Source organism: Dermochelys coriacea, chromosome 7 (assembly GCF_009764565.3).
Source record: "Dermochelys coriacea isolate rDerCor1 chromosome 7, rDerCor1.pri.v4, whole genome shotgun sequence".
NCBI lineage: Eukaryota > Metazoa > Chordata > Testudines > Dermochelyidae > Dermochelys > Dermochelys coriacea.
The window spans coordinates 102,938,245-102,964,372 of NC_050074.1; the positions used below are offsets into that span (position 1 = coordinate 102,938,245).

At 39.6% G+C, this 26,128-nt stretch overlaps 1 protein-coding gene across 5 annotated transcripts in view; it reads right to left on the reverse strand.

Annotated features, from left to right (window-relative positions):
- Positions 1–26,128, reverse strand: part of PTPRE (protein tyrosine phosphatase receptor type E) — a 285,775-nt gene that overhangs the window by 210,988 nt on the left and 48,659 nt on the right. For all 5 annotated transcript variants that reach the window (XM_038409873.2, XM_043519350.1, XM_038409868.2 and 2 more), the window contains exon 2: positions 2,591–2,613. Coding sequence is in view for 3 of the 5 variants with exons in the window: in XM_038409868.2 (XP_038265796.1) it covers positions 2,591–2,613 (23 nt within the window). In the remaining 2 variants the exon portion in view is untranslated. The remainder of the gene's footprint in view (positions 1–2,590; positions 2,614–26,128) is intronic.

A 26,128-nucleotide genomic window follows, 5' to 3' on the forward strand; every position in this document is an offset into this window, starting at 1 on the left:
TTGCAGGCCATCAGATAGTACCATAACAACAAGTATGATCTAGATATACCAATAAGCATGTGGTAGCTCAGTGAAGTGGCTTATGCCACTCTTGAATATCTTATTCTCTTTATTTTTCATCACCAATCCTTTTGTTACTCATGAAACAAGGTTCAATCACATTACTGCACATATTCTTTTGTTTCTCTCACTCTCTCCTAGTTACAGAGTAGTGGCCGTATTAGTCTGTATCAGCAAAAAGAACGAGGAGTACTTGTGGCATCTTAGAGACTAACAAATTTATTTGAGCATAAGCTTTCGGGGGCTAAAACCCACTTCATCAGATGCATGCAGTGGAAAATACAGCAGGAATTTTCTCTCCTAGTTAATGAACAACAGGATAATTTAGTATGCCATTCCCCTCCTCATTTCAGGGGTAAGGGTTGAAAAGGCAAACATTGGTGAGAATTCTTTTTGGGATGAGAAAAGTCTGCAAAGCAGGGTGGATAGATTTAAATCAAAGCAATTTAAGTCATCATTTTAAATAATGATTTATATCAGCAAGTAGAAAAAGTTAATTTAAATAATCATTTTAATTGGGTTTTGTATTTGTACTTTTCCTAAAGAAAAGTTATTTTCCTAAATAAAGGTTGATTCTCAGTGGTTGGTAACCATCAAAACTTGATGATTTACAACTAAAGATAGCTTTCTTTTTGCCAACCAGGAGGATACTCTACATCAATGCACATATATTGAAGAAATTACATAATCTGAAAAAAAATGTAAGTTAAGCTTTTACATTTTTATTATATTAGAAAATGGTGAATGATGCATTTTGTATTTAGATGGTTGATTTTTTTTATTTTCAATTTGTGTCAAGCTCTATTTGGATGGAAATTCAAATTCAATTCAGTTCACAAAAATAGCATTTTAAGGTTTATTTTATATTTATCATTACATAAAACGTTACCTTAAATGTGCTGGATACATAAGAAAAAAGTTTATCAAAACATGTTTTGCATTAAAAACTAATTGATTAATTAAACAAAGGAAGTATTGACTATAGTAGTGAATTGAATGGATTGTTTCTGGTCACCATGTCCTTCAAGATGTTAGAATTAGTAGATCTAGTCCTCTCACACCTAGTTTTCATTCATAGATGGGAAGAGGAAAACAAGCTTTCCTGCTTTTCAATTACCAATTAGTTTCTTAACTTTGAATGAACTGATCATTGAACAAAACTCTTTGAATAAACTGAAATAAGGAAAATGTTCCCTCTGTACCTACAGAAGAGACTACGGCTGTCAAAGCATGTCAGCAAACTCTGGTGCCAGGTGCTTATCCAGTGACTTCCACCAGTTCAGTGGTATGACTTTCTTTAAAACTTGGCAGCTAACGCGTACTGTTTAATATTATTGTTTGTATTTAATAGAAATGATTATAAATTCAGGCCTTAACATAGGTTGTTAATTTCAAATTTAATTTTTGAAAAATAAACCTGTATTTAAATTTAAATAAAATAATCCAATTTAAATAAAAAAAATATTTTTTTCTTAAATCATCAATTTTTATCCAGCTTGGTGAAAAGCAATACTTCCACCCTGTCCCTGATCCATGGGGAAAAGAGAACAAACATTTGCAACATCCCCACTTAGAATTAGTAAGAAAAGAGAAGGTTGAAGAAAAATGGTGTGCATCATGTTCAGACCATCTTTTGCAAGAGCCCACACAAAATATTAAAATGCAGACATAGAAGCATGATGAGTGAGATTGCAGACTCAATTTTATGGAAGTACTATAACATGGCCAACAAGAGAACTGTGCAATCTCTCTCTCTCTCTCTCTCTCTCTCTCTCTCTCTCTCTCTCTCTCTCACACACACACACACACACACACACACACACACACACACACTTGCTTTAATTTGCACTTTCAAGTCCTTCAGAGAACAGGTCAGGCATGAACTGAAAATCTGTACAAGCTTGAAAGCTTGTCTCTCTCACCACAGAAGTTGATCCAATAAAAGACATTTCCACACCCACCTTGTCAATCAAAAACCATGTCAGTTAAGATTAAAGGTCTCCTTTTCCCTAAGAATAAGACCTTTTTTGCACAACACTTTATTATCAACTGACCCCCAACAGGAACACAATTACAATGAAAGCAGCACTGTTTTGCTGATATCAAGATCTAGAATAGTTCATTTTCAACAGTTTTCCTAACAGGAGATCAATTTTAAGAAGCAATTACCATTAATGCAATTATCTGAGTATGCTCCCTAATGGGTTTCACATGTGTGTGACTGAGATAACACAATACCTTCTTTAAAGTGATGACAAGCCAATGGAAGTTGAACATGCTGAAGATATGTGCTGAACAATGCATTTGGTGAGTATTCAATAGTAAAGTAATAGTGGGCTCTAATATATAACTTAACAAAGAGTGTAACCCACATAGCAAAATATAAAATTAAATACAACATGGTGGCAATATATCCTGGAATCACTGATTTCAACCACAAGATGAGTAATTTTTAATGCCAGCAGCATGTTACATGTGGTGTTCTCAGCCAGCTGTTGCAAGATTAAATAAAGGAAAATAGAGTACTCACCTGAAGAAAGAAGAAGCTATAGGCTGTAAGAAAAGAAAAAAGGGAGAGGTTAAAAAGTTGTCACTTGTTCTCCATTTTCAAAATTTTATTATTTTAAAATGACAGTAATGTAGAGCAAGAAAATAGTCCAACACAAGGCTCTAACTCTGGTTTTAAAACTTTATGGCCCAAAAAATCAGCTTATTAGTATTCTAGTAGTGCCAAGAAACAGCAATCAGAAATAGGGCCCCATTGTGCAGAGCAATGAACAAACGTAGTAAAATACAGTCCCTGACCCGCAGAGATTACAATATATATTAAAAAGACATAACAAGTAGGTGTAAAACTGAGCGAATTGTAGGATGGAGGATGAGGATACCTGACTAGCTGTGTAAAAAGAAAAGGAGTACTTGTGGCACCTTAGAGACTAACAAATTTATTAGAGCATAAGCTTTCGTGAGCTACAGCTCACTTCATCGGATGCATTTGATGGAAAAAACAGAGGAGAGATTTATATACACACACACAGAGAACATGAAACAATGGGTTTATCATACACACTGTAAGGAGAGTGATCACTTAAGATAAGCCATCACCAACAGCGGGGGGGGGGGGGGGGGGGGGGAGGAGGAAAACCTTTCATGGTGACAAGCAGGTAGGCTAATTCCAGCAGTTAACAAGAATATCAGAGGAACAGTGGGGGGTTGGGTGGGAGGGAGAAATACCATGGGGAAATAGTTTTACTTTGTGTAATGACTCATCCATTCCCAGTCTCTATTCAAGCCTAAGTTAATTGTATCCAGTTTGCAAATTAATTCCAATTCAGGAATTAGCCTGCTGGAATTAGCCTACCTGCTTGTCACCATGAAAGGTTTTCCTCCTTCCCCCCCCTGCTGTTGGTGATGGCTTATCTTAAGTGATCACTCTCCTTACAGTGTGTATGATAAACCCATTGTTTCATGTTCTCTGTGTGTGTGTATATAAATCTCTCCTCTGTTTTTTCCACCAAATGCATCCGATGAAGTGAGCTGTAGCTCACGAAAGCTTATGCTCTAATAAATTTGTTAATCTCTAAGGTGCCACAAGTACTCCTTTTCTTTTTGCGAATACAGACTAACACGGCTGCTACTCTGAAACCTGTGACTAGCTGTGTGTAAAAGGAGCAGAATCAATTCTTTTTATATATAAATAAGGAAAGAGATGAAAGGATATCAATAATACAGCCTACTTCATGCAAAATGCCTATACTTAAAACATCTTTAGTTGCTAAAGAGCCAGTATCTGTCCTATGCATCCCCAGAGAAAACAAGTGTGAGCTGTTTGTACATGGAGAGGAAGCTTCCAAATCTATGCCTGTGAATTATTTAGGTTTCTACATTACATATTTATACGGAGCAGGAACAAGATTTTGCCTGTAAATGTTTGTGACTTTTGCATACACAAATTCAGGACTAACTGGTTGCAGTCTGATTTCTTTGTATGCCAAGTAGTAGCACCAATGAAGATGCCAAAAATTTCCCTCTAGTAAGAGGATTATATCTCTTCTGACTGGCCCTTTTCTTCTTGTGAAGGAATGCTGAAAGGAGCAATTCATAACAGCACCTGGCTCCAAGGTGTCTCAAACATACCCAGGGAATCTCCTTTTTCATGTAACAGCAATACACAATCTAAAAGTTTTTCCTGTCTTCAATCAATTGAATATAGCTGGCACTGAACCCTCCTCTTCTTTGTAGCCTCTTTTGGTGCCTAGTCAAGGAGCTCTATGAAATACTTTTTGAACAGTAGAGAAATTTGCCACAATCTAGTTCACATCCCGCTAGAAAATAGAGCACAAAAAGGGGACAGAAGGCAGAACAAAGAGGGAGATGAATCCAGAGCAACAGAAATGTTTGCCAATTTATCAGAGCTACAATTTATTCCAAGAGATCCAGAAGCAATTTATCTATTCCTGGTAGGTGAATCAGAAGGTGCATAAGTAGTCTGCAGAATACTGCTTTATATAATCATTAATGCAGCTGATTTTGCTGCACATCAAAAAGAAATGGAAATAATTAATTCTATAATAATTCTGCATTATAAAGATTAACAGGCCACAAATCCTTCCAATAGCCCACTAAATTCTATAAACCTAATTATTTTTCATTTATTTACATTCTGCACAATACCATCCTGCCCTGTGCATTTGCTCTCCTTTCCTACTATGCTCTTAACTTCTGCCATCACACTAAACCCTTCAGCCACTATCCTCCAATTTGTGAATGTGACCTACCAGCCTAAATAAGTGGACACAATTTTGCTCCCATGACTATTTGCACTCATAATTTAACCTAACTATATATATGGTCAAAATTTTTCAAATGAAATATTTGATTGAAATGTTGAAAATGGTATTAATTCAAAAGCAGAAAACTTTTCATTAAAGTTATGACTTCACAAAAAAAATATTTTTACAAATAAACCTCCTCCCCCCCAAAAAACCCTACTGAAATATAACCCATTTTTTGTTTTGTTTTTTTAAAAAACAGCTGCTTATTTTTTCCAATATTCCAAAATATTTCCGTAACCATTTCAATACAAAAATTAAACAACATTCTTCAAGAAATCTAAAAATGGTCCACTTTGAACTTATGATTTCAAGTGTTTTTACTAAAATTGTTTTTTATTTTTCCATCGACTCTACCTAAATTGCACTTGCAAACAGTTAAAGGTGCCAAACTACCCATCTTACTGCAATGAAGTGTTATGAGTATGTCTGTGCTGAAGAAGTGATAAACGCTCTTTGAAATCATTACAGTGATATTGTATCCATGTTGGTCCCAGGATATTAGAGAGACAAGGTGGGTTAGGTAATATGTTATATATTGGATCGAGAGACAGACTTTCAAGTTTACACAGAGCTCTACAGCACGTCTCTATAAGCTCAAAAGCTTGTGTCTCTCACCAACAGAAGTTGGTGGAATAAAACAGATTACTAACAACATGTCTAATTATCTCAACTGTAATGATAGACAAGGTGGGTGAGGCAAAGTTTGACTGGGACACGCTCTGTGTAACAGCTAAGTATTAATTAGTTTCATACAGGAAGTGGGTTAAGGCAAGGAAGTGTTTAAGACCTGCAGCATGTGTTTGCAGGCCTATAATACATCATATTTAAATATTTATTAAAGAGAAGCAAATTGAGCTAAAATAGGCCACATACAGCATACAGTTTAGAAAAGACTGAATGCATCCGATGAAGTGAGCTGTAGCTCACGAAAACTTATGCTCAAATAAATTTGTTAGTCTCTAAGGTGCCACAAGTACTCCTTTTCTTTTTGTGAATACAGACTAACACGGCTGCTACTCTGAAACCTGTTTAGAAAAGGGTTACTAAGTACATGAATATGAAAGTCATGGTCCCATATTCTTCCCTTCTCTAAGGCAAGTGGGAGGGGTAGGGGGGGATAACCTAGGCCTGCATCATATCCCCTCTTAATCATCTCTTTTCTGAGCTGAAAAATCTCAGTCTTCTTAATTTCTCCTTACATGGAATCTGTTCCATACCCCAATCATTTTTGTTGCTCTTCTAGGTACCTTTTCCAATTAAAATATATCTTTTTGAGATGGGATGACCAGGCCTGCATGCAGTATTCAAGATGTGGGCATATCATGGATTTATATAATAAAAGTGGAGGAGCTTGGTTTACCAGAACGATCAGCCAAGCCAATACTGACAACCTACATGAAAAGGCTGCAGAACACCATGCCTCTGGACTGCATCAACATGCAGAAAGGCTTAAGCCAGTCGCTGTCAAAGCCAATTTTAGAAGAACTTAATGAGGCTGTAAAGAATGCTGGAGTCACAACTCAGTTTATGTGAACCAACATTGCTGTTGCATCATACTTTCTATTTAAGCAAGAGATATCACACACTACAAACCGGAGGCCACTGTTAAGTGCATTGTCACTTGTTGGACACTGGCTCCGAACAAAACTGGCAAGTGCTTGCTATCTTTTGGCTAAAAATTCAGCTGACTGTCTAGAAGCATACATTGCAAAGTGAAAGACTCAGCAGGTGAAAGAGTGAAGAACTCTCTCACCACATTCAAAAAATGTGCATACATGGCTGATGAATACACGAGTTCAAATAGGCATCAAGTCATTGTGTATGTTATCTTGATGTCAATGGTAGGCCAGTAGATGCATTCTAAATGTGAGGTTATAGAAGACACATCAGCTGCACCTGTGACATCTTAGAAGAGTTAAATGTTTGTAAATTGAATTGCAAACAGATGGCTGCTTGTGCATTTGATGGAGCTACAAACTTCTATGGAAGACATAGTGGAATACAAGCTTTGGTCACAGAAAAGTGTAACCCTAAACTCTCCTATACACACACTACAGAGGCCATCTACTCCAGCTAGCACTAGTACAACCTACAGAATCTTCAAAAGACATTAAAAAGCCATAAATTTAAATTGCTTTGTTATACTCTTTTTTTTCAGTAAGAGTCCAAAATGACTGGACGACTTGGAAACAAATAGAAGATACACTAGGACTGAAGTTAAAATTAGTCTACCCTGGGAAAACGTGCTGGCTTTCTCATGAGCGATTCTTGGCTGTTGTTTTAAAATTACTGCAACAGTTACTACTGGCTTTGGAAAAGATCTGTCCTATCCTGGTAGATTCAAGTAGAGAGCCTGGTGTACTACTTTTATTACTAAGTTCAAAGAAGACTATCGCCGTTTTCTGTCTTTTAAGTCTACTGTTGAAACCACTTGAGTCATTAAACAATGCCATCCAGGCATCTGCTACACCAGCAGTAGATCTTTGTCCATCAATAAAAGCTGCCCTGGGATCAATCACAGAGCTATCCCTTGAAAACATACTGGAAGAAGCAAAGACTTCAGTCCAGAAGTTGACTAATGAAGGCACTTATGTTGACTCCTTAAGTGAAGAGGACAAGAAGTGTTTGTTAAGCCAGCTGGAAAAATACACAGACTTGATTCTTACAAATCTACAATAGTGATTTCTGGATTCTACTCAACCTCTACGTAGCTTTTACGGATGCCTGTCTTATAAAACACTTACAGTTGAGTGGAGTGAGGCACTACCAGCAATAGGTCTGCTATGTGATCAGGATAGAATAGAGAATTTTGAACACAGAATGGAATATCATACGACAAACGAATGAAGATTTAACTTCAACTTCTTCTTTATCACTAGTGATTCGACCCAATCTTTGTGCTATGTTTCCTGGGATGAAAGAAATAGGAATTGTTACTCCCAGTCACAGCAGTTACAGTTGAGCATTCTTTTTTCTCATTGAATAGAATTTTGTGTTCTGAAAGAAGTCACCTTCTGCCATGTGTCCTCATGAAGGACTGGAAGTAACGGACACACAAGAAGACACCAAAGAGTTGTGCAAAATTATAACAAGAAACCAAGAAGGATATACATGTAGTACTTCAAAGTAGGCTTGAATAGCCAACTTTAATTTCTGTGAGGATTTTAAAACACGAGTTAAATCTAATAAAACGGTTGTGAAACATTTTTCAGTTTTTACTATGGTGCCACACAGCCCACCTTCGCCCTCACGATCTCTACCCTCGTCGGCCCTCAGCCCCCTTGTATATTCAAACTCCCTCACCCTCCCCCATTGTCAATTCCTGGGTAAAACACTGCTTCCCAGTCTACAGAGGTCAACCTTTCACCCACTCAACAGAAAGATCTGAAGGAAACTATTAGAGTTTCCTGACTCCTACACAGGTGTTTCCTGCTTGGGGGATATGATATGATTTATGGTCAGTGAGATTACCATACTTTATAAGGGTTAAAGTTATCGTAGTGCAAAGGGCTAGAGGAGGCCCCATGCATCACTCCAACCCCAGTTAAGGATTTAAGTGAAATTTAAACCATACGCAAGTCTGTGTGGAATTTCAAGGGGTGGAATTTCATTCTTAGCATTATTTAAGTTCCAATAAGAGATTTAGTATTCAAAGAGATAAATATTACTACCCTTAATGTTTTAATCTGCAAATTCACAAACAAGACGGCTATTTTGTATTTTAAAATCCAAAAATGTTTAACAGGTAATTGCTAAAGATTAATACAAAAACTCTACTAACACACATTTCATTTTCTTCCCTAAAACATCTTACAAGAAACATTAATTTAATGTAAAAAGAAAAGGAGTACTTGTGGCACCTTAGAGACTAACAAATTTATTAGAGCATAAGCTTTCGTGAGCTACAGCTCACTTCATCGGATGCATTTGGTGGAAAAAAACAGAGAGATTTATATACACACACACAGAGAATATGAAACAATGGGTTTATCATACACACTGTAAGGAGAGTGATCACTTAAGATAAGCCATCACCAACAGCAGGGGGGGGAAAGGAGGAAAACCTTTCATGGTGACAAGCAGGTAGGCTAATTCCAGCAGTTAACAAGAATATCAGAGGAACAGTGAGGGGTGGGGTGGGAGGGAGAAATACCATGGGGAAATAGTTTTACTTTGTGTATCAGAGTAGCAGCCGTGTTAGTCTGTATTCGCAAAAAGAAAAGGAGTACTTGTGGCACCTTAGAGACTAACAAATTTATTAGAGCATAAGCTTTCGTGAGCTACAGCTCACTTCATCGGATGCATTTGGTGGAAAAAACAGAGGAGAGATTTATATACACACATACAGAGAACATGAAACAATGGGTTTATCATACACACTGTAAGGAGAGTGATCACTTAAGATGAGCCATCACCAACAGCAGGGGGGGGAAGGAGGAAAACCTTTCATGGTGACAAGCAAGGTAGGCTAATTCCAGCAGTTAACAAGAATATCAGAGGAACAGTGGGGGGTGGGGTGGGAGGGAGAAATACCATGGGGAAATAGTTTTACTTTGTGTAATGACTCATCCATTCCCAGTCTCTATTCAAGCCTAAGTTAATTGTATCCAGTTTGCAAATTAATTCCAATTCAGCAGTCTCTCGTTGGAGTCTGTTTTTGAAGCTTTTTTGTTGAAGTATAGCCACTCTTAGGTCTGTGATCGAGTGACCAGAGAGATTGAAGTGTTCTCCAACTGGTTTTTGAATGTTATAATTCTTGACGTCGGATTTGTGTCCATTCATTCTTTTACGTAGAGACTGTCCAGTTTGGCCAATGTACATGGCAGAGGGGCATTGCTGGCACATGATGGCATATATCACATTGGTAGATGCGCCGGTGAACGAGCCTCTGATAGTGTGGCTGATGTGATTAGGCCCTATGATGGTATCCCCTGAATAGATATGTGGACAGAGTTGGCAACGGGCTTTGTTGCAAGGATAGGTTCCTGGGTTAGTGGTTCTGTTGTGTGGTGTGTGGTTGCTGGTGAGTATTTGCTTCAGATTGGGGGGCTGCCTGTAAGCAAGGACTGGTCTGTCTCCCAAGATCTGAGAGAGCGATGGCTCGTCCTTCAGGATAGGTTGTAGATCCTTGATGATGCGTTGGAGGGGTTTTAGTTGGGGGCTGAAGGTGATGGCTAGTGGCGTTCTGTTGTTTTCTTTGTTGGGCCTGTCCTGTAGTAGGTGACTTCTGGGTACTCTTCTGGCTCTGTCAATCTGTTTCTTCACTTCAGCAGGTGGGTACTGTAGTTGTAGGAATGCATGATAGAGATCTTGTAGGTGTTTGTCTCTGTCTGAGGGGTTGGAGCAAATGCGGTTATATCGTAGCGCTTGGCTGTAGACAATGGATCGAGTGGTCAAGGAAACTGCGGAACCACCTGATCAACATCCTCTACAGCAAACAGGGAAAGATTAAGAATGAGCTCTCAAAACTGGATACTCTCATAAAGAACCAACCTTCCACACAAACTTCCTCGTGGCTGGACTTTACAAAAACTAGACAAGCCATTTACAAAACACACTTTGATTCTCTACAAAAGAAAAAGGACACTAAGCTATCCAAACTACTATATGCCACAAGGGGCCACAACAATGGTTCCCGTAACCCACCCAGCAATATTGTTAATCTATCCAACTATACTCTTAGCCCAGCGGAAGAATCTGTCCTATCTCGGGGCCTCTCCTTTTGCCCCTCCACCCCCACGAACATGATACAGTTCTGTGGTGACCTAGAATCCTATTTTCGACGTCTCAGACTCAAGGAATATTTCCAAAACACCTCTGACCAACATATTAACCCACAGAGACCTTCCTGCCAACACTACAAAAAGAAGGATTCTAGGTGGACTCCTCCTGAAGGTCGAAACAGCAGCCTGGATTTCTACATAGACTGCTTCCGCCGACGTGCACGAGCTGAAATTGTGGAAAAGCAGCATCGCTTACCCCATAACCTCAGCCATGCAGAACACAGTGCCATCCACAGCCTCAGAAACAACTCTGACATCATAATCAAAAAGGCTGACAAAGGAGGTGCTGTCGTCATCATGAATAGGTCAGAGTATGAACAAGAGGCTACTAGGCAGCTCTCCAACACCACTTTCTACAAGCCATTACCCTCTGATCCCACTGAGAGTTACCAAAAGAATCTACAACATTTGCTCAAGAAACTCCCTGAAAAAGCACAAGAACAAATCCGCACAGACACACCCCTGGAGCCAGGACCTGGGGTATTCTATCTGCTACCCAAGATCCATAAACCTGGAAATCCTGGACGCCCCATCATCTCAGGCATTGGCACCCTGACATCAGGATTGTCTGGCTATGTAGACTCCCTCCTCAGGCCCTTCGTTACCAGCACTCCCAGCTATCTTCGAGACACCACCGATTTCCTGAGGAAACTACAGTCCATTGGTGATCTTCCTAAAAACACCATCCTAGCCACTATGGATGTAGAAGCCCTCTACACCAACATTCCACACAAAGATGGACTACAAGCCGTCAGGAACAGTATCCCCAATACTGTCACGGCTAACCTGGTGGCAGAACTTTGTGACTTTGTCCTGACCCATAACTATTTCACATTTGGTGACAATGTATACCTTCAAATCAGCGGCACTGCGATGGGTACCCGCATGGCCCCACAGTATGCCAACATTTTTATGGCTGACTTAGAACAACGCTTCCTCAGCTCTCGTTCCCTAATGCCCCTACTCTACTTGCGCTACATTGATGACATCTTCATCATCTGGACCCATGGAAAAGAAGCTCTTGAGGAATTCCACCATGATTTCAACAATTTCCATCCCACCATCAACCTCAGCCTGGACCAGTCCACACAAGAGATCCACTTCCTGGACACTACGGTGCTAATAAGCGATGGTCACATAAACACCACCCTATATCGGAAACCTACTGACCGCTATTCCTACCTACATGCCTCTAGCTTTCATCCAGATCATACCACTCGATCCATTGTCTACAGCCAAGCGCTACGATATAACCGCATTTGCTCCAACCCCTCAGACAGAGACAAACACCTACAAGATCTCTATCATGCATTCCTACAACTACAGTACCCACCTGCTGAAGTGAAGAAACAGATTGACAGAGCCAGAAGAGTACCCAGAAGTCACCTACTACAGGACAGGCCCAACAAAGAAAACAACAGAACGCCACTAGCCATCACCTTCAGCCCCCAACTAAAACCCCTCCAACGCATCATCAAGGATCTACAACCTATCCTGAAGGACGAGCCATCGCTCTCTCAGATCTTGGGAGACAGACCAGTCCTTGCTTACAGGCAGCCCCCCAATCTGAAGCAAATACTCACCAGCAACCACACACCACACAACAGAACCACTAACCCAGGAACCTATCCTTGCAACAAAGCCCGTTGCCAACTCTGTCCACATATCTATTCAGGGGATACCATCATAGGGCCTAATCACATCAGCCACACTATCAGAGGCTCGTTCACCGGCGCATCTACCAATGTGATATATGCCATCATGTGCCAGCAATGCCCCTCTGCCATGTACATTGGCCAAACTGGACAGTCTCTACGTAAAAGAATGAATGGACACAAATCCGACGTCAAGAATTATAACATTCAAAAACCAGTTGGAGAACACTTCAATCTCTCTGGTCACTCGATCACAGACCTAAGAGTGGCTATACTTCAACAAAAAAGCTTCAAAAACAGACTCCAACGAGAGACTGCTGAATTGGAATTAATTTGCAAACTGGATACAATTAACTTAGGCTTGAATAGAGACTGGGAATGGATGAGTCATTACACAAAGTAAAACTATTTCCCCATGGTATTTCTCCCTCCCACCCCACCCCCCACTGTTCCTCTGATATTCTTGTTAACTGCTGGAATTAGCCTACCTTGCTTGTCACCATGAAAGGTTTTCCTCCTTCCCCCCCCTGCTGTTGGTGATGGCTCATCTTAAGTGATCACTCTCCTTACAGTGTGTATGATAAACCCATTGTTTCATGTTCTCTGTATGTGTGTATATAAATCTCTCCTCTGTTTTTTCCACCAAATGCATCCGATGAAGTGAGCTGTAGCTCACGAAAGCTTATGCTCTAATAAATTTGTTAGTCTCTAAGGTGCCACAAGTACTCCTTTTCTTTTTACTTTGTGTAATGACTCATCCATTCCCAGTCTCTATTCAAGCCTAAATTAATTGTATCCAGTTTGCAACAAATACTCACCAGCAACCACACACCACACAACAGAACCACTAACCCAGGAACCTATCCTTGCAACAAAGCCCGTTGCCAACTCTGTCCACATGTCTATTCAGGGGACACCATCATAGGGCCTAATCACATCAGCCACACTATCAGAGGCTCGTTCACCTGCGCATCTACCAATGTGATATATGCCATCATGTGCCAGCAATGCCCCTCTGCCATGTACATTGGCCAAACTGGACAGTCTCTACGTAAAAGAATGAATGGACACAAATCAGACATCAAGAATTATAACATTCAAAAACCAGTTGGAGAACACTTCAATCTCTCTGGTCATTCGATCACAGACCTAAGAGTGGCTATACTTCAACAAAAAAGCTTCAAAAACAGACTCCAACGAGAGACTGCTGAATTGGAATTAATTTGCAAACTGGATACAATTAATTTAGGCTTGAATAGAGACTGGGAATGGATGAGTCATTACACAAAGTAAAACTATTTCCCCATGGTATTTCTCCCTCCCACCCCACCCCCCACTGTTCCTCTGATATTCTTGTTAACTGCTGGAATTAGCCTACCTTGCTTGTCACCATGAAAGGTTTTCATCCTTTCCCCCCCCTGCTGCTGGTGATGGCTTATCTTAAGTGATCACTCTCCTTACAGTGTGTATGATAAACCCATTGTTTCATGTTCTCTGTGTGTGTGTATATAAATCTCTCCTCTGTTTTTTCCACCAAATGCATCCGATGAAGTGAGCTGTAGCTCACGAAAGCTTATGCTCTAATAAATTTGTTAGTCTCTAAGGTGCCACAAGTACTCCTTTTCTTTTTGCACATATGTACTGTTAGCTAAAATGTAATACAAGTTTCCATTATTTATGAAAGTATTCTATCCTTACGAGCTCAGACGGTATCAGATTTTGAAGGATTTTGTGAGAATAAAAATAAATTACGAAGTATCAAAAAGCTATGACTTTCAAGGGTTGTACCATAACGACAGTAACAGTGCATATTCAGCGATGCAGTCCATATTCACTGCATCCGATGAAGTGAGCTGTAGCTCATGAAAGCTTATGCTCAAATAAATTTGTTAGTCTCTAAGGTGCCACAAGTACTCCTTTTCTTTTTGCATATTCACTGTGTAATAAGTTCTCCTCTAAGTGTCCCTATTATTACACTCAGATGTTGATTCTCTTTGATAAATGATTCCAAGTATCACTACTTAGGTTTTTTTTTTTCCCCTGAGTTAACCACATCAAGTAGTATATACAAGTACAGATTTCTGAAAAGTATTTTAGATGAGCAGTAATACTGTATGGCTGAATCATTATCAAATGAGCAGCGAATGCAGAGCATTTCCCTATTGTGTTAGGTCAAAATACAATGAGGAATAGATATCATGCACCACTGATGTCACTGGTGACTGTTATAACACTATCGGCGGGCAATTCCATTTTGATTCTGGGCAGTTACAGAAATGATGAAAAAGAAACGTAATCAAACCATATTTCTGAATGATCTCTTCTGACTCAGATCTTCTCTGATATATGCTGACCATGCCAAGTCTCACAGTTTCACTGTTTATCTTCCAGGCACTGGCAAAGCTGTTATTTTCTGTTAAGTCTAATAACCCATGACAGGATAAAAGTATGTCATGACCAATCTGAAACAGGAAAAGAGTCACGCCTACCAAGGGCCCAAATCCACATTCCTTGTACAATTCACACTCTCACCAGGCTCAGTGGGTGGTTTGGGGTGTGCAAAGAACACAACTGGGACCAAAACAACATCCAAGTCTGCCTCCACTTCCCTGGAAATCAGAAAAGATAAATCCTCCAAGAGCCTCTGCCACATTGGCAGACCCCACTTGTTTCTTACCTTTTGACCATTTGCTACTGACTTACAATAGAACAGATGCCAACAGCTTAGGTCAGATATAGGCACATACCCAGTAATCAACACTGTGCCTGGAATTAGTTTTATATGTTTGGGTACTCTTGACACTGCTTAACTCATTTACATATATCTTGACAACAGCTAATTTAAAGGTTTGGGGATTGATTTTTTTTTAATATAGCCTAGAGACAATTTTGGCTCATCCAAGCTTACATTTGTCCTTCAAGGATACTGTCAAGCACTTTTTCCCCCACCAGAAAGTCTATGATTTACATCTGCAGAGAAGGAATCAACCCCCAGTGTAAAGATGAAAAGAAGCTGTTTGAAACCCTAAATATGCTTCCGACAAATAATTATGGAGAATGAATTAGTTATCCACACAGTCATTAAGCAACCTCCACACTTGCATGAAAGAAATGAAATCATCTCGAGACAAAAAGGTCAGACTCCAAGGTCATAAGAGAGGTAGTTGACTATCCTGTTAATTATCCTTAAACTATCCTCAGAAGTTGGTTGCAAGCATTAGGGGAAAGAGCTAGACCTCTGGAAATCCAACTCTCAATTTCTAACTAAAAGAGAATGACTTGCAAAATGAGTTATCCTGATCAGAATCATTAGTTTCACAATATAGCACTGAAACTACATTCTAATTTATTTAGACTAACATCAAGGCAGAGTCACAAAGTGACTATTAAATTAGGAGAATTTACAGAGGGGGAAAAAAAACCTCCAGAGGAATTTCAGAGGAAAAACATGATCAACCACTTCACATGTAGTGATTTCCAGGTACATTTCCCCCCTTTCATGACTGTCACTTGTCTTCAAAGACGATTGTAGCATCCTACCATCCAGAGGACAAAGTTCTCTTCTCCTTGGAAAAAAAGGAGAACATGGCATCATCTCTGTATGTGATGCAACCATCTTTCCACTTCCATTTTGCCACGACTTCAGGATTTGGCCATGTTACTACCATTTACTGGATTCAGGAGATTTCCTACCACAAAGCAATGACCCAAAGCACAAATTTTCAGTATACTGATGAACAATGCTGTCCTATCACGTGGCACTATAAATCATTGTGTGCAATGCACAAACACAGAGAACGATAGCTGATGTTGGACTAGCAAGCTGATTTAATTTGGTCTCTTTGGAATTGGTGCAAGCAGCCGCCATCTGAAACAACAATTTACACTGGCTTGTGAAAGACCTGGATTTAGTCATTTTTCTAACTTCTGTGCCTGAATGACACATACTGGATGCATTACCGATGGCTAGCAAAGTCATCTGCAATATATAGTTGGTGTGGTTCTCACTGCAGATCCATAAACTGGAACAGGAATTGTCATAACTAAAGGAAAAGGAGTACTTGTGGCACCTTAGAGACTAACAAATTTATTTGAGCATAAGCTTTCATGAGCTACAGCTCACTTCATCAGATGCTCACGAAAGCTTACGCTCAAATAAATTTGTGAGTCTTTAAGGTGCCACAAGTACTCCTTTTCTTTTTGCGAATACAGACTTACACGGCTGCTACTCTGAAACCTGTCATAACTAAGAAACTGCTCTCAGCATCCCTTCCTTTAGTTTTCTGGAACATCCTGCTTAAAACAAAATCTCAGTATAACATCTCATTCAGACTCTCAGAGTGTTCTCCGGGAATAGGTAAGTTTTTCCTATAACCAATTTACAGAAGGATGGTGCCCAGTATACACATAGGAGGCTTGCAACTAGCTGTTTGGCTCAATCAAATGTCGGATAGCAGTAGATTGTAAGGTAAGAGTATGTAAAAACAATAAAATAAAGGCTTTTGTGCTTTTAGGAATTTAAAACCTTACATAGCATGGGTGGGGCAACAAACCAGATCTGATATTTGTGACCTTGTTAACAGAGAACATTATTAGTACCTATTCAGGGAAGGCTTCAGCCAGGGTCCATGGAACCTCACACAAGGGCCCCAATTTATTTCTCCTAGGACCCAGAAAGTTTAGATCCATGAAGAATGCCCAACAATCAGAGGGCTGTGGTCATCACAAGAACTGGGAACCCCAAAAAACATAGCCAGGATAGGGATCCAGGAGAACCTGTGCACAGCTGCTTCTATGGATGTACTTCAGGTTTCAGAGTAGCAGCCGTGTTAGTCTGTATTCGCAAAAAGAAAAGGAGTACTTGTGGCACCTTAGGGACTAACAAATTTATTAGAGCATAAGCTTTCGTGAGCTACAGCTCACTTCATCGGATGCATTTGGTGGAAAAAACAGAGGAGAGATTTATATACACACACACACAGAGAACATGTAACAATGGGTTTATCATACACACTGTAAGGAGAGTGATCACTTAAGATAAGCCATCACCAACAGCAGGGGGTGATGGCTTATCTTAAGTGATCACTCTCCTTACAGTGTGTATGATAAACCCATTGTTTCATGTTCTCTGTGTGTGTGTGTGTGTGTGTGTATATAAATCTCTCCTCTGTTTTTTCCACCAAATGCATCCGATGAAGTGAGCTGTAGCTCACGAAAGCTTATGCTCTAATAAATTTGTTAGTCCCTAAGGTGCCACAAGTACTCCTTTTCTTTTTATGGATGTACCTGTGTCTCAAAACGTTTTCCTCCTTGCTGAATCTGGTGTCCTTTGCTTTTAGATGTCCAGCTACAGTAGCTCTCTGTGAGGCTGACTGCCAGCACAGAGATGAGAAAATATTTGTACTCCACCTCATATGCCCATCTATTCAGTTCTATTGGCCAGTCATGCTAGAAGAGGAATACAAGTTTCCCTGTGGTGGTGGGATTGGCACTCCTGCTCTGCCTGAGGACTTCTGATGGTGCCCAACATAGGGAGAAAGATTACGGTTTAATTCACCTTAATGGCACCCTGGAAGAGGAGGGGGAGAACGCTCTACTGCCTGACTCACAGGCCTCATGTTCCACTGAAGCTTGCGGAATCAGGGTACCATGAGAGATGTCTAGACCATAAATTAGCCTGAGCAGATGTTAAGAAGGAAAACTAGGCAGAGAGTTTGGAATTGAAGTGGAGGGTCATTCAGTCCTCATTAGATAACTGAGCCATTCACTGGCCCCATCTCCTCCCAACCTGGACAGACTGCCTTGGCTGATGTCTGCCCTGAAATGACAAGCTGGACAAGAAGGTCCTGCCACAGATTACACCAGGCATGATTCACAGGAGCCACAGCACTTGGTGCACTCTCCTGGAAGTTGCTGCTGTAGCCCATGGTGAAGCTACACTTCACTCAAGAGCTCCCTGAGCCATCATAAGGTAACTGCATGCTAGGGGAACAGTATGGGCTGCAGGGGGAAAAATGGCAGCGCTGGACATGAATTGCCTAGCAACAGGTAGGGACAGAGCCTACCGGAGCAAAAGACAAAAGAAGCAGCAGACCAGTTTCAGGCTGAGGTATGATCCTCAGAGGAAGAACTATGAAAGGCAAGGGAGTTATGGGAATTGTACTGTAAGGAAGCTAGCGTAAGCCAGTGTTGGCGCAGGGAACTGAGGTCAGTCTATGAATGGTAGGCCAGGTCACTGTAACTGGCTGTGTCAGTCCATAAGAAGTTATGTCTAAACCTAGCCTATGGGATAACCATCTAAACCAACACTGTGAATAGCTTTTACTAGTTTTTATTTTAGTATTAAGAAAGTGCCTAGGGGCCCCTACTAGAGATCAGGGCCCCCATTAGGCTATGCAATGCACAAGCACATAAAAAGATAGTCCCTGTCCTGAAGAATCTGCAATCTAAGTATAAAACAACAGATGTATACAGACAGAAGGGAAAGCACTGGGATTATTATGAAGTATGCTCAGCTCATCAGCCATTATCAGATTTTGAGGCATCACGGCAGAGGGGAGTGTTAAGAAGGACCTAATGGGGTGGATATGAGCTGCTGCTGAGCTGTCAAGTCAGGCCTGTGGACACACAGTTTGAGCACCAATTAAACTAAATCAAAATAGGGCACTCGTCATTAAAAATAAGAATGCCTCCAAATCAGAAGGTCCGGCAATTTAATTCAACATGCAACCAATTTAGTTAAAATCAGCACTCAAACTGCATGTAGACGTACCCACAGTTTCAGAGCAAGGGGGGGGGGCTGGGAAAAGGAAAAGGGGCAGATGGTTTCTGTAAATCCATGTTGGTGAGGATTTTTTTCTTTGACAAACTGACAAACCAAAAAAGACTGGCATTGGAATCCCACTGTAGTCTACCTCCCAACTCTACTGGGGTTTGGATTTGTGTCCCCAGATCTGCCATATTTACACTACAATCACTATTCTTTCTTTAAAGCACCATTTTATATCTTGTACACTAGTATTGTTGGCAATTTAATACTATAAATTCTCATTAAAATTCAGATAACCCAAGTCACTGAGAAAATTTGTGACTCATCATGAATACCTCCTCCACATAAATGAACACTGCTGTATTCATTTAGAAAACAAAAACAGTATTATAAGAAAACATGCTGCTCTTCATTCTGGTGCAATATCCTCCAACAAAAGTGTAATGTTAGAAATGGCATTCTGTTCAGCCTACCTAAAACAAATCAGAAACTTCTTGCACTATAAAACAACAACTGTAATATATTACTGTTTTGGTTTTTTTCCTTTTACAATGCAACACTAAATTTTACAAGACAGGATACGCTGTGCTATAAAATGAAGATGTCTGAATAACTATTTTGTCTTTCTGTATTTTATTGTCCATTCCTTCACTACCATGTACTAAAATTATATATATATACACACACACAAACACAAAAAAAATTGTATTTCAATAACAGAAAACACCTACCCCAAACAAGCTGTAATTTCATTACATCAGACTGCATTATAGCTTCAAATGAAAAAACTACATAAAGATTTCAATTTAGGAGTGTCTGAACAGATGAACGTGAAAGGAAAGTTCATCTCAGGTCAACTTCATAGTTCAGCAGTCAGTGCTTTATACTACCACAAAGAAATCTAAAGTCTGGGCACTGTAAATGACTTTTCAGTCTCCAGGAAGAGTCAGCATTCACTTTTCTTTTATCACCTTTTCCTAAATGTATGTCATGGAGGTCAGACAGTCAACAAAGCACTGAACTGTGTTTGAATTCATTTCTATTCTGCAAAATGCTTAAACAAATGTTTACAGGTTTCAGAGTAGCAACCGTGTTAGTCTGTATTCACAAAAAGAAAAGGAGTACTTGTGGCACCTTAGAGAGATGTGGAACTGAGACATTCATAAAACACCTTTTCCACTTTCCATAACCATACTTTTCAGTCCCTTCTTTGTGTTTGTATGAGAGAATAAATCAACCAGTGTCTGGGATCACCCACTGCAAAAACTGAAATAATGAAAATCCAGTTTACATTGATTTTAAAATTCTAAGCTGTTAGATGCTAAGCAAAATTATCACTGCTTGGTCTCCAACTAATCCTGAAAAATACACAGATGATTAACAGCATATCTACTGTAATTGACAGCCTCAGATGTGATGATAATACAGGAACAATGGCAGAAATGGGGCCCAGGGAAGAATGAAAACCTATACGAAAGTAACAGATTCTTAGAGACCAAATCCCTACAAAGTTTAATTGCGTCATGTAAGGCAGTTGATGAATATCTCACACCATTTATTAGTACAAGGCTTCACTATGAACAGTCTGCAAATAGGATTTTTATAAAAGTAGGACTAACTTTCAAAACAGATCTTTTTACTCATTTATCTTAGCTCTTTCTTAGTTTAAGACTGTTAAGAGGATGTTATTTTTACAAGCCTTAAACGCTTCCTTTAAAAAGATTTCCATTCTTATTTGGTCTCCTGCTCTGCTCCTCACTCTCAACATACAGTGGGAAAAAACGGGGGGAAAAATGTAGTAGAACCCTAACATCTGAAGCATGGCTCAGGAAGCCTTAATCAAATATAAATGGTAGGGAAAGTAAGACTGGAGAAAAATAAAGGACCACAGAGACCTGGAGGCAGAAATGTATAAATAAATGTATGATAAAGGGGAAGGTGACAAAACCGTATCACTTAAAATTGCATAAATTAGACAAGGCTAGGCAAGATCAATACTTGACTGAGAGACTTCCAAGAAAGTCGCAATGCTGCTAGAAATGAAGCTGATAATTGAATACATACCACCATATATTCAATATTGAACAAAATAGCTCAGAATGGTGGCAAGCGTGCACTATGTTATCTTCCAGATGGGATGTAAAACTGAGCTATTTACAATATGTGGCTATTAAAAAATCCCATGGCACTGTTTGCAAGATTAGGGGGCTCTGCAACAAAATACAGTATTTTTAACCTTCTGTCAAGATGGAATAGTGTTGTAGTGTATTGTTAAAACATTTCAGTCCAGCAGTGGCTGCAGATTCTGAATTTGAATATATGTACGTCCTGAAAGTTCACACACGTAGCATTCCCTATTCCTGATTTCCTTTCAAGTATAAATTTTACTGTAATGCTGATTATTAATGTACGTCATTAAATGTATAAGATGTGCAATATGGTAGAGCTTCAAGACTAATTTTAATGTTATTGGACTTGATTTCTCAACCTTTACATTACATTATGGGCAGCTTCTCTCTCCTCCACCCCCCTTTTTTTTTTTTGTTAATGAATGCTGTCACCTGCAGCATTTTGTGTTGAAAAATAGTTTCCTTTTTAACAAAAAGAAAAGGAGTACTTGTGGCACCTTAGAGACTAACAAATTTATTTGAGTCTCTAAGGTGCCTCAAGTATTCCTTTTCTTTTTGCGAATACAGACTAACACGGCTACTACTCTGAAACCTTTCCATTTTAACACACTGTTTTCACATGCTCAGAACTTTTAAAAATAGTCACCTTTTGGCCTGAAATTTTCTATGAGTGGTTCCTGTCTGAAGATGAATTTTTAAGTTTAAGTATTTTTCTTAAGTTCTTTCTGCTGTCAGCAAGAATACAAAAAAACACTTCCATTCAAGATCTGATTTGCAAGTACAATCCTAGATTTAGTGCATGCCTAACTTTGAAAATCTGGACAAAAATCTGTGTGATAAGAGATTACTTTCAACACACATATGTAAGTAAGGTTGTTTAAAAATGCATTATACGGGACTTGTAAAATACTGTGGGGTCACACTAGAATGTTCCGAAATATACACAAAAGGAGGCAAGAGTTGGATTCATCTTTAACTTTCACATTTCCTGACTTAATTCTGAAACCTAAACACTGCATTAACATAGATTTTTGCATTACTTATATAATCAGACTGAGTTTGAAGAGTATCTTGGGAGTCTTCTGATGAAAGACTCTATATAAATGAGAGTCATTATAATTAAAAGCAAGTTAAAAGGCCTGCTAATCTGAGAAACAGTAGTATATCTAGAGGGATGTGTTCATTTTTAAATGTAGATCCTTGAAATTTCATCAGGAGTGGGGAAGGGTAAGAGGAATCTTCAATTATTATCTTTTTGCAGTGGAAGGTCAGAATCCTTGGATTGTCAAGCTTATTATGAAAATTCAGTTCAGACACCATGTTCTAGTTTCTAAAAGGGGCCAGTGCTCTTTTATCAGGAAATACTATAGTTCAAATTAAACCCAATAGGGTTTATGTTGGATACTCAATTTCTAGGAATAAAACATTGGGTGAAGTTTTATATATATATATATATATATATATATATATATATATATATATATATATATGCACTAAAGGATAAGCACTATCAAAAACATGATGGTCAGGAATATTTCTGTCTGAAAAAGCAATTTTCCTTTACATGCATTATTTATCTGTTTCACCTCTTGAACTCTCCCATATGGGGGAAAGGAGACTAAATTCTTAACCTTTAAAACTAAACAACAAAAGAGGGAGATGGGCAAAATGCCTGTAGAAACATTGCTTTGATTTTGACACATGGGAATAAAAAAAAGGCAGCTAACTCTGTTTTAATCAAAACATCTTCCATCTCATGTGCAAATTGCAACAGCTGAGAAAGCATCCTACTCAATCTCCCAAAATTGGTGTCAGCATGCTTTATGTAAATATCGGTTTACAAGGGATGTGTGTATACAGTAATCATCTTGGGGCTCTACTGGATTTACCACTTATATCGCATGTTGGAGAAACAGCAATTCTGACGTACATGCGGGGGGAGGGGAGGAGTATAAAACAGGAATAGGTGACTGTAGCGAGGCGATGAGTAACCAGCCTCCTGCTGGTCGTCTCAGGAATTAGCTCTCCAGCCTTTGGAGCACCTCCTCCTGGCCGGTGTCTTGCCTGCCACTGGCCCCGTGTCCCTCCCGGACCCCGGTGCCCTTTCCCTTAGGGTTCTGCCCCAGCAGTATCCCCACACTCTGCATCTCCCCTCCCAGGGGAACCCCCAACCCTCTAAACCCACCTTGCTTCAGTGGCTACTGCCAGTCATCATCTAACCCCCGCTCACTGGGGAAGACTGCAGTGTAATGGCTACTCATCATTGGCAAGGGGTTTTAGGACCAGCTGCCTCTGCAGCCCCAGTACCTTTCTGGGCCTTTACCAAGGCCTGCAACCTGGGGGATTACCAGGCTGGAGCTCCCCAGTTCCCTTTGCCCTTTGCTCCAGCTCTAGGTACCTTGCTCCCAGGCAGCTAGCCCTTCCCACTCCAGGGATAGAGTGAGACTCCTCCAGCTTCTGGCCCACAGCCCTCTTATAAGGGCCAGCTGTGGCCTGATTGAGGCATGGCCCCAGCTGTGGCTGCTTCCCCCAATCAGCCTAGCTGTTCCCAGCCATAGCCTCTCCAGGGCTGCTTTAACCCCTTCAGGGTCAGAGTGGAGTGACCACCCCGCTACAGTGACCTAGTCATCTGAGATAAAAGCCTTCCTATTTTTTTTTTAAATAGACATCTGAGTGATGCAATTGTCATTAACAACCCACGTTGTTCTCTGGAAGGGACAATATCTATTAAACAAGTTGACAGTGGACGTTTAATAGATGGTTCAGTAAATTCTACATAAATTCTTATTGAATACACATCTGGAGAATAACACTGATTGCTCAATGAATTTCTGAAATGTTTAGGGCAACATTCTACATTCATTCTGAAAGGATCACTGTCTAACAATTTTCCCCCAAGCAATCAGACCAGGTTTTACACCTAAAACTAAACTAAAACAGCAAGATGTCTTTCAAAAATAAAGATGAGAAACGAAGAGATCATGTTGCACCAAAAACAAGGTTGTCAGTGGGCAGCTATCAAATAATGTAGCTAAAGAAGCATGGATTAGGCAGTGCCACCATTCCATAAGTTCTGTAAACACTGTCACCTATCGTATCTTGATACAACATCGATGTGTCCTTTCCTGTGTGCTTAGAAAAACCACAAAAGCATAAATTTAGAACTCAGAACTGAGTTTCATGCTGAAATTCAATGCACTGTTGTTACTATTCAATTCCTTTGGCTTACCTATGTGTTCGTCTTTCTTTTCAAATCAGTCTGCATGTTATCATTAAGAAAATATCTCCAATTCTGATCTGACAATCTGAACAAAACTGCATAAAGTTATGGTGAATTTATGATTTTCAAAATTTAAATAAAAAGGAGCCACAGCCAAAGAAGACAGAAAAAGAAAACTTCATGCACATAACAGTTTTTTTTTAACATGGGAGAAACTATGAAATGTATCACTCTGGGTGTTTATTATGGCTCTCTCTCTTTACAAGGGACCTGATCAGAAAAATTGTCCAGGAAGTAGTAACAGGGAGTTTCCTTCTTCCTTCCTTGGGGAATGGTAAATAATGAAGGACAAGTCATTGATACAGAGTGATCTGGATTGCTTGGTAAGCTCAGCAAACAAGATGCATTTTAAAACAGTTACATGTAAATGTGTGCATCTATGAACAAAGAGTAGGCCATTCTTACACAGATCAGTGTCTGGAAAACCAAAGAGACCCACCTTGGGTAAGAAAAGTCAGGCAGGGAGTCCCATAGTACCATGCTCAGCCAGCTGTGGAGGGGACGCACCACGGAGCAGCTACACTCTTGTAATAGCATTGCTGTGTGAAAGCACTGAACTGTTGCAACAGCTTCATGCAACTGATCCCCTTTCAACAGTATTATGGTCCAGTTTGGACAGAACCAAATAAGATTTTTTTCATTACCTAATTGTGGAGGCTTTAAGTTACCTCCAAAATTAGGTAATCCAGGGAAATTTAAAATCAAGAGAAATCAGTGGTACAATTGGCTTAATGCTGACCTCCCACACAGATATTGACACTTATGATGCCCGAAAGTCTTTTGGCTTGTTGGCTATAAGACAAGAATGTATTCAGGAATGCTCAAAGTAAGCAAGCAAGCTTGATAACCCAGAGGAAATGGACGTACTACTGAAGAAAGCCTACTAATATCAGCAGTTAACAGTGTGGGGCACAGACTGTTTCACAGAGAATTAAAACAAAATCTAGCAAGGCAAGAATGTGAAGGAAGGTATGTTCCAGCATTATACTGACATACCATAAAAAAGACATAAGAAAATAAGATGACAAATAGTATTTCTTTGAGATATTCATAATAAACATATCATTTGACAGCACAGAAGTTGGAAAGAAGGCAGGTCTGCCTGACACTGAAGGAAAGCATGTTTGTGCATAACCCAAAGGAGAGCCAATCAAGCACAGCTCATCAATGTAAAATTATGACCTCTTAATGTTGCCAAGGTGACTGAGATAGTAATCTGAGTTTGTATCAGAGGCAGCTTTAATTGCACCCACAATTTAACAAGTAAAAGTAAAGAATTTCAATAAACTTGCTGATTTCAGTCAACACTTTCCGTTTATACAGTTTGTCTGCCTCATTTTCACCATGTGCAAATCCACTTGCATAGAGTTATTGTCACTGAAATGTGCCATTAAGTTACCTCACAGTGGCAGCTATTTCTCGTTCATATGACAAAGAAAATCTGAAGGTAACCGTTGGAAAAATTTAAAGCTTTTTAGCTAGAGTTACTGTACCTACATAAAAAAGTTTCTCTGAGACATATATTCTCCAAGACAGAAAATGTAACATCATTTGATTTGAGCGAGTGAGAAGAATAGTTTGGGGGGTTTTGTTTTGCCCTTTTAAAAAAAAAAATCA